The 13,524-nt window shown below is 40.4% G+C and overlaps 1 protein-coding gene across 4 annotated transcripts in view; it reads left to right on the forward strand.

The window, feature by feature from the left end:
- The window catches only part of specc1 (sperm antigen with calponin homology and coiled-coil domains 1), a 70,258-nt gene that overhangs the window by 17,837 nt on the left and 38,897 nt on the right, over positions 1-13,524 (forward strand). Inside the window, exon 1 of one of the 4 annotated variants that reach the window (XM_075486363.1) lies at positions 2,485-2,912. The exons of 2 other annotated variants lie outside the window; for them this stretch is intronic. In XM_075486363.1, the coding sequence (XP_075342478.1) occupies positions 2,873-2,912 (40 nt within the window). In that variant the 5' untranslated portion in view covers positions 2,485-2,872. Of the gene's footprint in view, positions 1-2,484; positions 2,913-3,436; positions 3,548-13,524 lie in introns of those variants that run through there. One more of the 4 variants, XM_075486364.1, reaches the window with a different exon arrangement.

Consider the following 13,524-nt stretch of genomic DNA (forward strand, 5'->3'; position numbering starts at 1 on the left):
TCTTCTCTGCCAAGGGTATTGCTTTCATGATCATTGCAAGTTCAGGGAGCTTTGTTGTATGCAGGATACCGTATTCTAACTTACAGCAATGCATCTTATGCCTGTCTGATCTCAACAGAAGACACTGCATGTTGATGATTTATATCTTTTAAATCCATCTTTTTTCGATCTCTCATTCCTCAAATATCCTTGAGCCAAACAAAAGACATCCTTCTAAATGGTAAATGGATTGTACTTATAAAGTTCTTTTCCAGTCTAGTTGACCACCCATACAGCACTCTAAGTCTATACAGTGTTATAGGCTATGCAGTCCTTTTTCTCTATCACACTCATTCAAACACTGATGAACCGCATCGGAGGCAATGTGGGGTTCAGTATCTTGTCCAAGGACACTTAGACAGGTGGTCCGGGGAAACCGGGAATCAAACCTTCCAACTGGCTGACAAATTCCTCCAGAGCTACTACTGATAAGCTCATCAGTAGTATCATAGTATCATTTCCTCATTGCACCAATCTGTCACCTGAAAAAGAAAGATGTTTGCCTGATTTTAGTTAAAGATCAGCAAAGCAGGGAGTCTAAGGTGAGCTACAGATTCTATTTGTAAGTCACTCTGTGTGTTTTCCTATGCACAACCCAGACACGAGACACAACGGTAGCATGTGGTCCCAGCAGGGCTCTGTCTGCTTTTTGTATGTCAGTGAATACGGTGAAGAGGGAGTGAGAGATATGGTCCTTGAGCTCCTCATATCTGTCAGATAAATTCATCAAATGTGCTTCGGTCCGCTGAGACACCTCTGCCTGCATAAGCACTCAGCCACTGCAAATAGATTCTCTCTAAGTCAGGAAGTAAGAGGACATACATGCTTGCACATGCAGATTGACATGAAAAATATGCCAGAAAACTTCACCTCCACCTTTACCACTTACATCTCCCGTCCTAATGTATAGAATTTAGAGAATGGTTTATGATGACCTCCGTTTATAGCTTTTTCCTACTTACCATTATCTTTCATATTGTGTAAAAGAGATTATGATAAATGGGATTAGCTTTCCTCCTACTCAGTACGGATCATCTAACGGGTTTGCTTAAACATTAACTCTGTGCAACGCTGTGTCTATGCATCTGGCATCAGCTCAAACAAACACACCTGGCCCTTTTTTGACCAGAAACTTGGCTTGAATTTTGAAATTCCTCTCTTGAGGAGCTTGTGACCCCAGCTGGTCCCTGGAAGACAAGAGAGAGAGAGAAATGGTCTTGGCAGATCTTGAAATCGGGCCCACAAAGATGGACATCCTGTGGTGAGGAGAACATTCTTAGATGGATTAGAGGCATGTTTGTTTACCAAGGAGGATGTGCAGCTCCAAGACAAGAAGAGAGGTGAAATTTAAGAAAGGAAGAGAAAATTGTGCCATTGGCTCCTGCAACAGACATAAGATATGAAAAGGCTATAGACAAACCATGTGCTGCATTATATGAAAGGGATTGATATACAGCCTGTTGTGGGCAGAATGCTGGAGCAGTTTAGACCTTCCTTGCAGCTATAGAAGTTTCAAAAAGCTCTTGTGGCTAGAGCTTAGTTTTGTTGAAAAAATAGATATTAAATAAAAATTCTTCTATAACTGTTAAAACTCTTTATCATTCTGGCTTCCATTTAATTTTCATGGCTCTCTCCAGCATTGAACCTATCCGAGATAAGCTTGAAGCTCTTATCTTACGCAACAGAGTAGCTCATCTTTTTAAAAATACCATCTGTGTCACATTTGACTAAGAAATATATGCTGCACTTAAGATTAATTTCAACTTGTTAGGAATAGATTTCAAGCTCATTTATGCCTTTTTAGATGAGTTTATTCTCATTTCAGTCAGAGAGAATCATACTTTGACAATCCATCCGTTCATTTTTTATACCAGCTTAATCCAACTCAAGGTCGCGGGGGAGCTGGAGCCTATTCCAGCTACACAGTACTTTCATAATCATATAGCTAAAGTCTGATCCTGTATTACTGTCTGATACTTGTACTGTATTCCTGAGGCTGGCTGATTCTTCAGGAGTCTTTATACACATGTAGGTGCACCCACGTACACAGTCATGCTTTTGTTCCCTCCTGGTTACACTGCAAGGAACCCTGAGGTGGCCTCTTATCCTCAGATCAACATCTCTTTTCTCCATTTATGAATACTTGTGCTGGGAAATCACAGTTCTGTTGTATGAGGGGAGAAATCATGTCAAACTCTGCCGGCATGTTAACGGGGGGGGGGGCATGAGTCTGCCAAAAATACAAGTATTGCCGTCCTTACGTCTTTTCTACCCCCTTCCATCTAACATTTGTCCTTTTCGTAACAGTGAGAGAGGAGTGGATCATCTCACTATTGTTCAGCTGGTATTGGTGAGAGTAAACTGGCTGGCAGCAGTGGGAGGAGGTGTGTTAACATGTTTGTGTGAGGCCAGCAAGCCACGCCTCCTCTGAGCTGATTCCAGTCATCACAGCAATAATGAAGTGCACACAACGCTGCCTGGCCAGCCGTCTGCCAGTGTGACATACTGCCACCCTCCCGGAGGACAAGCACACTCGCACACATTCACACACTCACATTCACTCACTGATAGGACACACAGCCTGCCTCCTCACACATGCCCACACACACAATCCTTGGCAGACGTGGAGAGAAGAAACGAAGACCATAGGAAGGGAGGGAAGCATAAGAAGAAATATACATCCTTTATGGCTTCCTCTGACCAGTGGTGATCGTGGCGGGCTGAACAGAGACAACAATCCTGACACTGACACACACGCCTCTCCCCCTGCAGTCACGGATTCTTGGATTAGTCTGCCCTGGTGTAGAGCGTGGGAGTCGCGGAGCAGACCAACATGGGGAACCAGGCAGGGAGACAGGAGGAAACAGAGTCAGGTCTGATTCTTGTAACATGGTTTCACTCAGCTTCTCTTTTGTCTTTCTGTGTCTCTTTTTCTCTACTCATGTAAATAACAAACGCGTTCATTTGCAGAATGCAGTAGATATGAGCTAATCTCCTGTCATGTCATATCTTAAAGCATCATTGACAGACAAGTCCTGATCAATGGCCACTGACAGGATCCACACCTACAAAGTAATGACTGACAATGCCCTGGAGTTGTGGAAGCTGCTTAAATGGGTTTGAAGTTAGCTCTCTGTTCTCTCTCTCCGCCGTGTTTTTCTTGAGCCTGTCCACACTTTTCATGTGTGTGCTTATGCATCTGGTGTGTTGTTTTTACATGATCAGAACAGTGTGTTTCTGTGTTTGCACTTGTGTGAAGTTTTGGGCAGTCAGGTGAGAGAAAGTGCTGAGTGGGATTTGCCTGACAGAAAGCTTGAGGGAATGTGCCAGAGGAGTTGATATCATGAGTTGCACACTTGCATCCTTCCACTGCCCCAAGCTCACTAAGATTTCCATTTCAAAGTGCCTCTGAACCGCACTCAGCAGTACTTTCACGCTTATCGAGGGACAACCAAGCTCTTTTACATCTTCACAACTTCTCGGAACTTCTTTGACACCAAGATGTAATGTACGTTTATTTTTGCCTGATAATATTAACTATTAACCATTAATCATTAACCATTGTATGTGATTGTATTGGTGTGCTTCCATACGAATAGAAACTGTTGGAATAGACTAGAGCCAGCTTGCTTGCCAGGGCAACAAGCACAGACATAGTGTTTTATGAGTAGTGTGTGTTAAGCATCATTTCATAGCAGTGGTGTGTGTTGCTTGAGGATAGAGCACACTAGGCTCAGAATGAAAAGCAATGATTGCAAGCAGTTTCATGCACAACAGGATTAACTTCTTCTCTGCATGCACACACTCTTACAGTGCACACTGCACAGTAGATGCATGATATACAAAACAGAAGGTTACTGGTTACTGAATGAGAAAAGAGTGTAATGTTATCTTATTTGATCTAACTAATGACTCTGTTGACATAGCAACATTTTGAGGTTTGCTTCTCGATCCTTCTCATGGTAAACCGTAATTATAGGATCAGTACTCAAAGGTAGTTTATGGGGTTTTGTCCCAGTAGAGTGGGACACATATCAATCATATCCTCTAACCTATGAAAAGTATTTAAATTCGACCAAGTGTAGTACTCCATGATCCAGCCAAGTCCAGCCTTCCACATGAATTTAGTTTGTTAAATAAAAAGGTCTGCCATATTGTCTATTGATTGTCCCCCTCCCCATAAATCTTCTCTCTGTTTTTTCAAATGAGCCACTAAAGAAAATGAAAATTGTTTTTCAAATAGCTAGATTATTTGTCATTATTATTTATACCCACTCATAGCATTGAGCTAAAGATCCAAAGGCTCGGAGTCCAAGGACTTGCAGAAGCTCCTCAGTCTATTTTTGTTGGCCTTATGAGTACAAAGTAGCCACACTGACTTTATAGCCTTAAATTGAGACATCCGTTTATCATCTTTTTAACAGCAAAATGGTGATGGACAAGAACAGAGAAGTTTGTGTTTTCTGTACCAGTTTCCTATTTACCCAGCCAGCTGATATTTGGCAGACTGTTGGGCTTTGAGAGAAGAATAACAGTTCTGGTGCTGGAAGTAGGAGGAGAAACGTGGGAACAAGGGGAACTCGTTCAGACCTGAATTATGGTGTTATCTCTCAAGTGGAAGCCTAAGGAGTAAGTTGTCTGCAGCAATGATAAGCTAGTCCTTATCTGAAGCAAACTACATTGACGGCCGCTATATCGAGCCTTCCTGTCTCTGCACTGCCTCCCCAGGAAAGCAGCCAAGACCAGAACTTACGGTCAGCAGGTTGTTGACGTTTGATGAATTGTCAGTAAAATATGGTCCAACAACAGTGGGTCTATTTTCAGGGCTATAACTCAATCAATCATACCCGTTTGGGTACCGGATTAAAAGAAAGCTCAAATATGTTTGCCTGTTGACGTAAAAAAGGTTGTGGTGATTTTCACATGGTCAAAAATGGAAACGTTTGATGGAATTCTTGAAGGTAGCTGTAATGTTTCAGGTTGCTGCCAAAAACTTTAAAAGTAGATGACAGAGCTGATATCAATGTATCAGTTTGTGTGTTTGCATTGGAATAACATTGTTCTTTCTGTCCTCACTTAATTCATCAATAGTTCAGCAACATTAAGCAAAGTTCCACCGTGCTGACATCCAAGATATTATCTTTTCCCTACCTGTATTAAATACCTATCTACAGTATATCTATATTTTTATAGGAGATGCTGCATAGCTTCTGCTTGGCCACACTTCCTTAATAAGGTCGTTTTCAGGCTTCACACATAAACTTTACCCAGCTTGCATTGACGTCGGAACTATTTTCTGAGAGGGAGGGGGGGAGGGGGGGGTAAGCATGCGCACTTATCAACGATTAAGGATTTGATTTGCAGTTATAAGAGAACAAGAATGGATGAACACGGCATCTTTATTGTTAAGAAAACTAAACTTTGATAACTAAATCAAGACTTTAAGGAACATAACAGCATTATTTGTACGCTTGAATGTGTCGTTTATTCAGTAGAGATACTTAACATATCCAGGCATATGATCTCCGAGTCCCAAAGCAATTTATTGACCCTCTGAGATATGCCTCTGCTTGTTTGTACTCCTTTCTTGGCACTTTTTACCTGAGACTGATGACTACAGACACTATCTTTTAGATTTCCAACATGTTTCCTGTGAAGCAGCTTTGCTCATCAACTGTCTTGTGCAGCTGCTTCGTGTTGGGTTGGGACTGTTCTGTCTCATGCTCTGTATCCCAATAAAGTCTCTGACTTGTTGGTTTTAAAATTTGAAGACTGAGAAAAATTGAGTGGAACCTGCTCTCTAACAGACAGAGCTGTTCTTCTTGACAGTAGTTTGGTCTTTCTTGAAGCTTTTGTCTCTTTTTTTTTTTTTTTTAGTTTTGGCCTTCAAAATGGAACCTGTTAAAGACTTGAACTCAGTCCCTGAGACTTTCCAAACTGATCTCAAACAGCTTGTGCAATGGGACCACGCTGCTGAGATGCTTCTTGAGCACACTTCAGCCTTCAGAAAATCCCTTTCAGACTTAAAGACTTCTGCCAACAGCCTGAGCTGTTGAAGCAAACAAGTAGACTTCTTTCTTAGAGCATTTCACTCTTTCTTTCATTCTTGGTGGCTTTGACAAAATTACAGGAGGGCTCTCAGTAATAGTGACTGGCTTGGCCTCCCCTCAGACATACAATGGCATCTACCTTTGTCTTACCCACATATATTGGGTTTGTTTTGCTTTTTGACATTTTTTCAGCAGCCAAAAACACAATAAACCCACAACTTTATCACAGGTAGCATTTAGTTATGATCCCAGGAGCAACTCTGAGTTGCCTAGTTTCCCTTTACAGCTGATGAATTAAATGATTGTGGAAACCTAAGGGTCATCACAATACCCTGTTCGAAGAAAATGACGTAGAGCAGGGATTTGTGCAGTGCTCGATAGCTGGGACACTGTGAGGAAGTTACATTAGTCATACTTTCCGTGGTAGTGAGCAGTTTGTACAGTAAATACACCAGCCTTTTCACAGTGCTTTGTGTTTGCAGAGGAAGGTGTGTGCTGTTTAAATGTCCTGTTTGTGTAATGGACACTATTGCCTGGACATCAAAGTTGATACATTATAGCCCTCGTGCCTCGGCTCATAAAAATCTCTTTATCTTATGGTGGAGTGACTGAGCCTGTGATTGTGTGTTTAATCCATACCAAATAAAACTTGTCTTGATTTGTTTTGTCTGTTTGTAAGCATCTGACTGTGGTTCATCTTCAGTTTGGGAATCCTGGTCTTTCTGTGTGTGTTGCTCCTGCCGTCTGTTGTCAAGGAATGATTTTGTCTTAAGAAGAGAAGCCTGAAGAAAGATCATTTTCTGAGAACAAAACTTGGAGTACTGTGTGGCAGTTTGTATATGTGTAATTCTCCTTGTGCCCAGTCATTTAGTATGATATTCTAACTAAACTTGTTTGCTCATGACTCTCCGTTGTACTGGTGAGCTGTGTGACCTTCTGACTACTTTGTGACTTATTTCAGGATGTATAGTGGCATGCAAAGAAGCTGTGCACTTCAAATTTCTGTTACAGTGAATAACTCAGCAAGAAAGAGATGACCCACTTCCCAAAAGGCAAAACTTCAAAGATGATGCTTTTCATTAATAATTCATGAATCATTTGTTGGGGTTGAATATGCATTATTCAGAAGAACTCCAATTTGGGTGTCACGGCCCGTTTTTGGCACCATCTTTTTTGGACAGAGATTCTGTTGCTCTGATGGGCCACCCAGTGGTTTTCAAAGATAATATATTGCACTTATAAGTAATTATTTGTTTTTGACTTTTATCGTTTAAAGATAACAGGGATTAAGAAACACGAGAAGCCCAATTCATAGATTTTGTTACAAAAGATACCCACAGCATTCGATTCTTGACGTAATGAGTTTTAAGGTGTCTGCAGGTTTATATTCCTGCTGCAGAGGCCACACTCTTTTCATCTTCAGCTCTTTTACATACAGTGTAATGTTTTCTAGTTGAATTGTGTGCTTCTTGTTGGATCCGTTCTCCCCTCGATCAGTGAATGTCACAGACCGCAACACAAGCTCAAAGCGTGATCAGTCAGGCTCAGCATCAGACCTCAGCACTGTCAAGTGAAGCTTTGTGAATTTCTATCAAATTCGTAAAGGCTGAACTCTGAGTAAAGTGCTGCATTAATGTATCTGCTGTGAAAGGAAATACATTGAAATAAATTGATAGATGATACAGAATAAGTTGTTTATGTCCTAAACTGTAGTCAAAAGAGAAGGAGTCAGTGTACCTTGAGATTATAGGATGACGTTGTCTTTTTTTGTTCTATTTGCAAATCCTGCTTTGATTTGTTGTTTAATCCTTCCACAGATTATGTTTTTATAATCTGCTCCTTCTTGTGGGCACTCACTGAGAGAAAATTACAAGCGCTTATTACGTGACTTGTTGCAACATTTTTCTAAAGATATAAAGCCAGTATAGAAATCATCAAAAGTTTAAAGCTATGTTCAGCAATACTGAAAGCAACCTGTTTCTCACCCCACACGCTCATCCCATAAACCTGCAGTTATGGAAAATGACAGAAGCTTTATTGAGTGCTTTATTTGGCTGATAAAGAAGTCCACTGTCTCAGTTGGTTGGCTCCCGACTTATGCTATTGAATATCTCTTCAGGGTAGTGACTCCATGGGCAGTGTGAGGCCCAGTGGTCCTGTAGGCCTTGCCAGCTCTCATGCTGCAGTTTGCTGTTGTGTTGCACACAGCACAGCGTGGAACTCTTTACTTTTCAGGCACAAACATGTCATTTCTAATGGTTAATGCGGTGTGTTATTTTGAAAGACAGGGTGGGAGGTTCGCCTGGGCAGTTGTTGGATTGACTTATTAACTTCATTAACGTCAGTAGTATCTCCTGGCCTCTAAATCATTTTGAATTTGATGCCAGCAACTTGTTTAATAGAAATTGTGATAAGAGCATGTATACCAGAGAGTTGCATAATTCCCTCTTGTAACAACTCATTGTAAATGTTGGGAAACAAGGAGACCATTTGCTGTTGACTTCAGCCACTCTTTAGTTTAAGGCCTCTTTTGTTGTATTTTTAGCTGCACATTTTGTGCCAAATGTTTTCTCAGGGTGACTTGTCAGAACTGCAGGCAGGCCAGTTTATCTCCTGGACTGTCTTACCATGGAACAACCCTGTAGTTATATGTGCAAACCATAGTTTAGCTTTGCTGAAAAATCCAAATCCTTGTCTGGAAAAGATGTTGTCTGGACGGCTAGAAACAATGTGTTGCTCCAAAACTTGTTTATTGTATGTCTTTCAGCATTAATGAGCCCTTCACATTCCTGCAGGTTACCCATGCTATGTGTACTAATGCGCCCCAGTAGCATCATGGATTTAGGCTTTCGATCTGCCCTGGGAACATGCTTCACCTCAGTCCGTCTTCATTGAACTCGGGCCCAGTGGAAGTGGCGTGCGCTGACAGTGTCTTTTAGAATTGTCGCTTAGCCCATGTGATGATTTACACTGGGAAATCATGTCTGTTATGATTTCAGTGCTTCCCAAAACCCCAAAGATCACAGATGTTAAGTAAAATTAATCTTTAACCTTGTCTCTTCCTTACAGAGATTTCTTCAGACTTTCTGTATCTTTTAATTGAACTATATAAAGTACTGTATATGATGAAATCCTCAAATTCTTATTGTTCAAGCTCAATTATTATGCTCAACCAGAGCTTTTACTATTTTACTTTTGTCTTTTGTTGCCCTGGTTCTTTAGTTTCTTACAGAAACTTGTCATACTTACATTTTAAGAGCATTGTATCTCTTTAGAAAATAGGTCTGTAGCTAAACAGTTTTGTTTGTAAGTAAGCTCATTTGAATGGAAATAGGAAGGCACTGCTTTATTGATGCCAAAGTCACAGCATAGCCAGACATTTTTTTCTAATGTGTATGAAATGTTTAACTTAAGGCTTGCTTTGCTTTTCTAAGATTCCTATAGACACTTAGGATACCTCAGTCAGATACTAGTCAGTCTCCAATACTCTGTTTTAAAGTCTACTTTTAGTGAATCTCTGAGGGATGATGGTACAGTACATCTACTGGACACAGCTGAGTACTAAGAAATAGAGACACTTCTTTCTCCCATGTTAAATCCAGTTAAGACCTAGTTAGCATCTGTTATTGATTATAATATCTGTTTTATTATTTTATTTCCTTATATATTACTTTGAAAAATATGTCATGTTCTAGACTTCAGTTTTTATTACCTTGAATTTGTTTAATGGTCTATTCCAAAGTATTTTTTTCTTCTAAATAAATATGTAATTCAGTTGTGACTCAGTGTGCCAGCAAGGAGCAATTCCATCCTCAAAAAAGGAAAGGTTTAAAGGTTCTGAGTGGAGCATTGGGGTGTTTTTAAACACAGTTGACCATCTGGACTGATTTGTGCTTTGTCACTGTTGCATTCGTCGAGCCTCGGCTTTGTCTATCTTCCTTTCCTCTTACAGAGAGGACTGCCTGTGAGTCGCAGTATCTGACAGTTTGGCGCCTGTTTCATGCCCTGTCACTTTGGCAACAGGAAGGCCAGAGACACTGGCTTTGTTTTCTGTCCCGCCATTTCACTCCCACCTGTCTGAAAAACTGCACATTACATTTCCTGGAACCCAGAAAGGAAGACAGAGGAGTGGCAGAGAGAGATTCCCATACAAAGCATTTTTTGCTATGTTGACGATGCCAGTGCGTCATTTCAGATGCCAACTCTGTGACACTTGACCACCTGCAGTCATTAATTCATCATGACTCCTCACCCATTACGCTCCAGTTCTGTAAATTGAAGTCTCTGTGCAGTTTGCTCACAATGCACTCTGTCACCTTTTGACTGGCTGGCACGCTGGCTGCAGTTATCCGGCTGGTGCTGGATTGTGTCCAGCCACACGGCTCCTGATGTGATTTGAAAGCTTATCTTCATTAACAAGAAAGAACCCAGTGCAGTGCATTACTTTGATAGAGGAGATGACTTCCCATGAAATAACTAATTGTCTTTGGATGACTGGAAGTGGGTGTATTTCATTTGGCTTATAACTTAAGGTATGCAGCACAGTAACTGCATAGTAACTGTGAATGTTTGAGCATTATGAATATCTAAATTTATGTCAGAAATTCCACATCTGCAGTTATTACAAGTATTCTTGAATGTATCATGTAACAATGTTTTGGAGACAGAGAAAACAGTTCATGGGACAATGACTATATTACTGTAAGTGACAATGTGCTCTTTCACTGGTAAAGCCTTTCCTCTCTTCCTTCAACGCTGGTTTTTCGCAGCATTTATGTGCCAAGGGCTGGTTTCCTCGGACTCCATGTGGATTTATTCCTAGCTAGAGGAGGAGCACTCCTCTGTGAGCCATTTAAATCCTCATTTCATCGTTTTCACAGGTTTAGTGCTTCTTAGAGGTAGCCATAAAAGGCTACTGAACCTGAGGCTGCATACATCAGGACAGCACTAAATCAGGACTAAACTAAACCTTAACTACTGTACTAGCTTTGATTTGTTTAAGGTTTGCAGTCCTCACAGTATAGGATACATATTTTCCCTCCAAGAACACAAAGAAATGTAGGTTATTTTTAGATTTATTGGTTACCTAAAGTAATGACGTTATATTTTCTCTAGCTTTACAAAAGGTTCACACCTACAAATACTGTTTCAGTTAAACAGTCTGGTTGTTAGAATTAGAATTGGATGATGGGGAAGTGGTCCTCTAATTTATTTCCTTATCTCTTTTTTTATTCATCTGAATTGGTTGGATATTGCAGAAAGTGTCATAAGGCATCACCATCACATCACACACAGTTAAAGCACTTAAACACATTCTCTCCTGGGGGTCTTTTACAGGTAACCACAAAGTAGCTCCATAGAAGCAGTTGGAGGTCAATTGTCTCTTTCATGATCCTCTCCGCTTTACCGTACTGCAGTGAAAGCTTCTCTCACTTTCTTCTCCATCTACATTTAATCCATCACTTTCATGTTTTCATATCTTGGCTCATTCTCCTCTTCTAGTTAATTTCATGTCTGACAAAGTTGTAGAAATTGTAAAATGTTAAATCAACTAGATAAACATTCTTAGAGGCTGGCGTCTTGAAAACAAGCTATAGAACCGAGGTGGCATTTGTTTTCTGTCTTAGACATCTTAAGGATAAATGATCAACACTTGCAAGTTTCTCTTTATTATATTTATATTTCTATATTCTTTTATATTTTGATATTTCCTTACATTTCTTCCTTTTTGTTTTTGAATTTTGAATACATTTTAAAGTAGCGTATAAATGATATTCTTTACAAAAAATAATTTTGGTTTTCATATTTCTAAGTATAAAACACACAAAGTGGTTTTGGTTTTAATGCATGAGAGGATGCAGTTTGGTAATTGTCTGACAGACGGCAAGCTCCATTAGAAGACACTGGTGTCCATGTCTGAGGTTCTGTAACTATCTGACACTGTATGTTAGTAGGTTTTATTCACTGAAAGCAAGAGGAAAAGGAGTATGAAGAAACAGCAAATGAATGCTATCCCACTCATGTTATCACTTACTCTCAGTGGAATGGACTGGCCTTAATCGTATTTGTCCCTGAACTGAGGACTTATTTATCCTTTTTATTATTACCAGCCATAAAAAGTGGCCGTAAAATTGGCGTGAGCTATTAATGTTTTCTTACCTTCTCTGTTTCCTGTGGTGCACAATAAATAGTCATTTATAACACACATTTAGCATTACCATCTTCCAGTAGGTGGTACATAATTTAGGGGTACATGCTGTCCTCATTCTGTCAGTCATGGATTCTTCCCCTCTGAATTACATGCATAAGTGACTGTGGATTAACACTGAGAACTGACAGGGTCCAGTCATTTCTAAAGGTCTTCATTTATTGTTTACTGAAAAAAATTAGATTTTATTTATATATTTAGAAAAAACCTTGGTCTTATATTTATCTCACTTGGTATTTAGGCAGTTTATGTCCCTTTACTTCTCGACTTAAACCTCCCCTCACCACAGCCTCTCACTGGAAGATTGTTAAACAGCTTTGTACCCCAGAAATTGTGCCAGTATTGGAGACTTCTGCCGTAGTTGTGAGCTCATTCAATCAGGGGATGTATTGTCTCTGCAAAGTGCCCACCATACCCACAGGGATATAAGATATCCATTCCTTACTAGGCTATTTGTTTGTGGTTTGTGTGTGTTTTTTTATCTGCAAGTGTGTGCATGTGTTGATGAGGAGGGAGCGCTGTCTATCTCCTGACACAGGCTGTCCTGTCTGACCACTGCTTTGTGGGTTTGATGATGATGTATGCATGAGAGAGACAGTGCTGCCTTTGTGTGCGCACTGCTTAAGCTGCTTTGTGCCTGAACGCTCCACGTGCACGGGGACCTTTGTCGTCCTTTGAAACAGGCAACTCTCTTGTGTCTGTATCGCTGTTTGCTGATGATCTGAAAACAGACAATAAAACGTTTTCAGGCGGAGCCCAGCTCTCGCCGGTTATCAGTAAATACTCTTCATGTTTGAGAGAGGTCTGGAAAGAGCTCATGCCAACCGCTCATATTGATGCCTTTTGAAATGCCAAAGTTAAGCTCTTCTGCAGCCATGAATGGCCACAGACAGCAACACACAAATAGCGCCAGGCAGATGTGCTGTTGTCCAAACAGAGAACAATATGTGAATGGGGGTACAGTGACCGTAGTGCTGAATAATCCAAGTGTGAGTGTGACACACTGTCAGTTCAATTAGTGTCATTACATGATATCAACAAATCCACTCTGATTCTTATAGCCTTTGCTTTTCACTGTCACGCCTGCTGCATGTTTACACTACAGAGAACAAACATTGTTGAACAAAAGCTGCTAATAAAGACTCTTCTGGAGCTTTAGGAATCAGTTTAGTGAAGCTAAAATCTGTGTGTCTGATAATACATATTAACTGTGTTAGAAAAAATTAC

The sequence above is a fragment of the Odontesthes bonariensis genome, chromosome 16, assembly GCF_027942865.1.
Source record: "Odontesthes bonariensis isolate fOdoBon6 chromosome 16, fOdoBon6.hap1, whole genome shotgun sequence".
NCBI classification, from domain to species: domain Eukaryota; kingdom Metazoa; phylum Chordata; class Actinopteri; order Atheriniformes; family Atherinopsidae; genus Odontesthes; species Odontesthes bonariensis.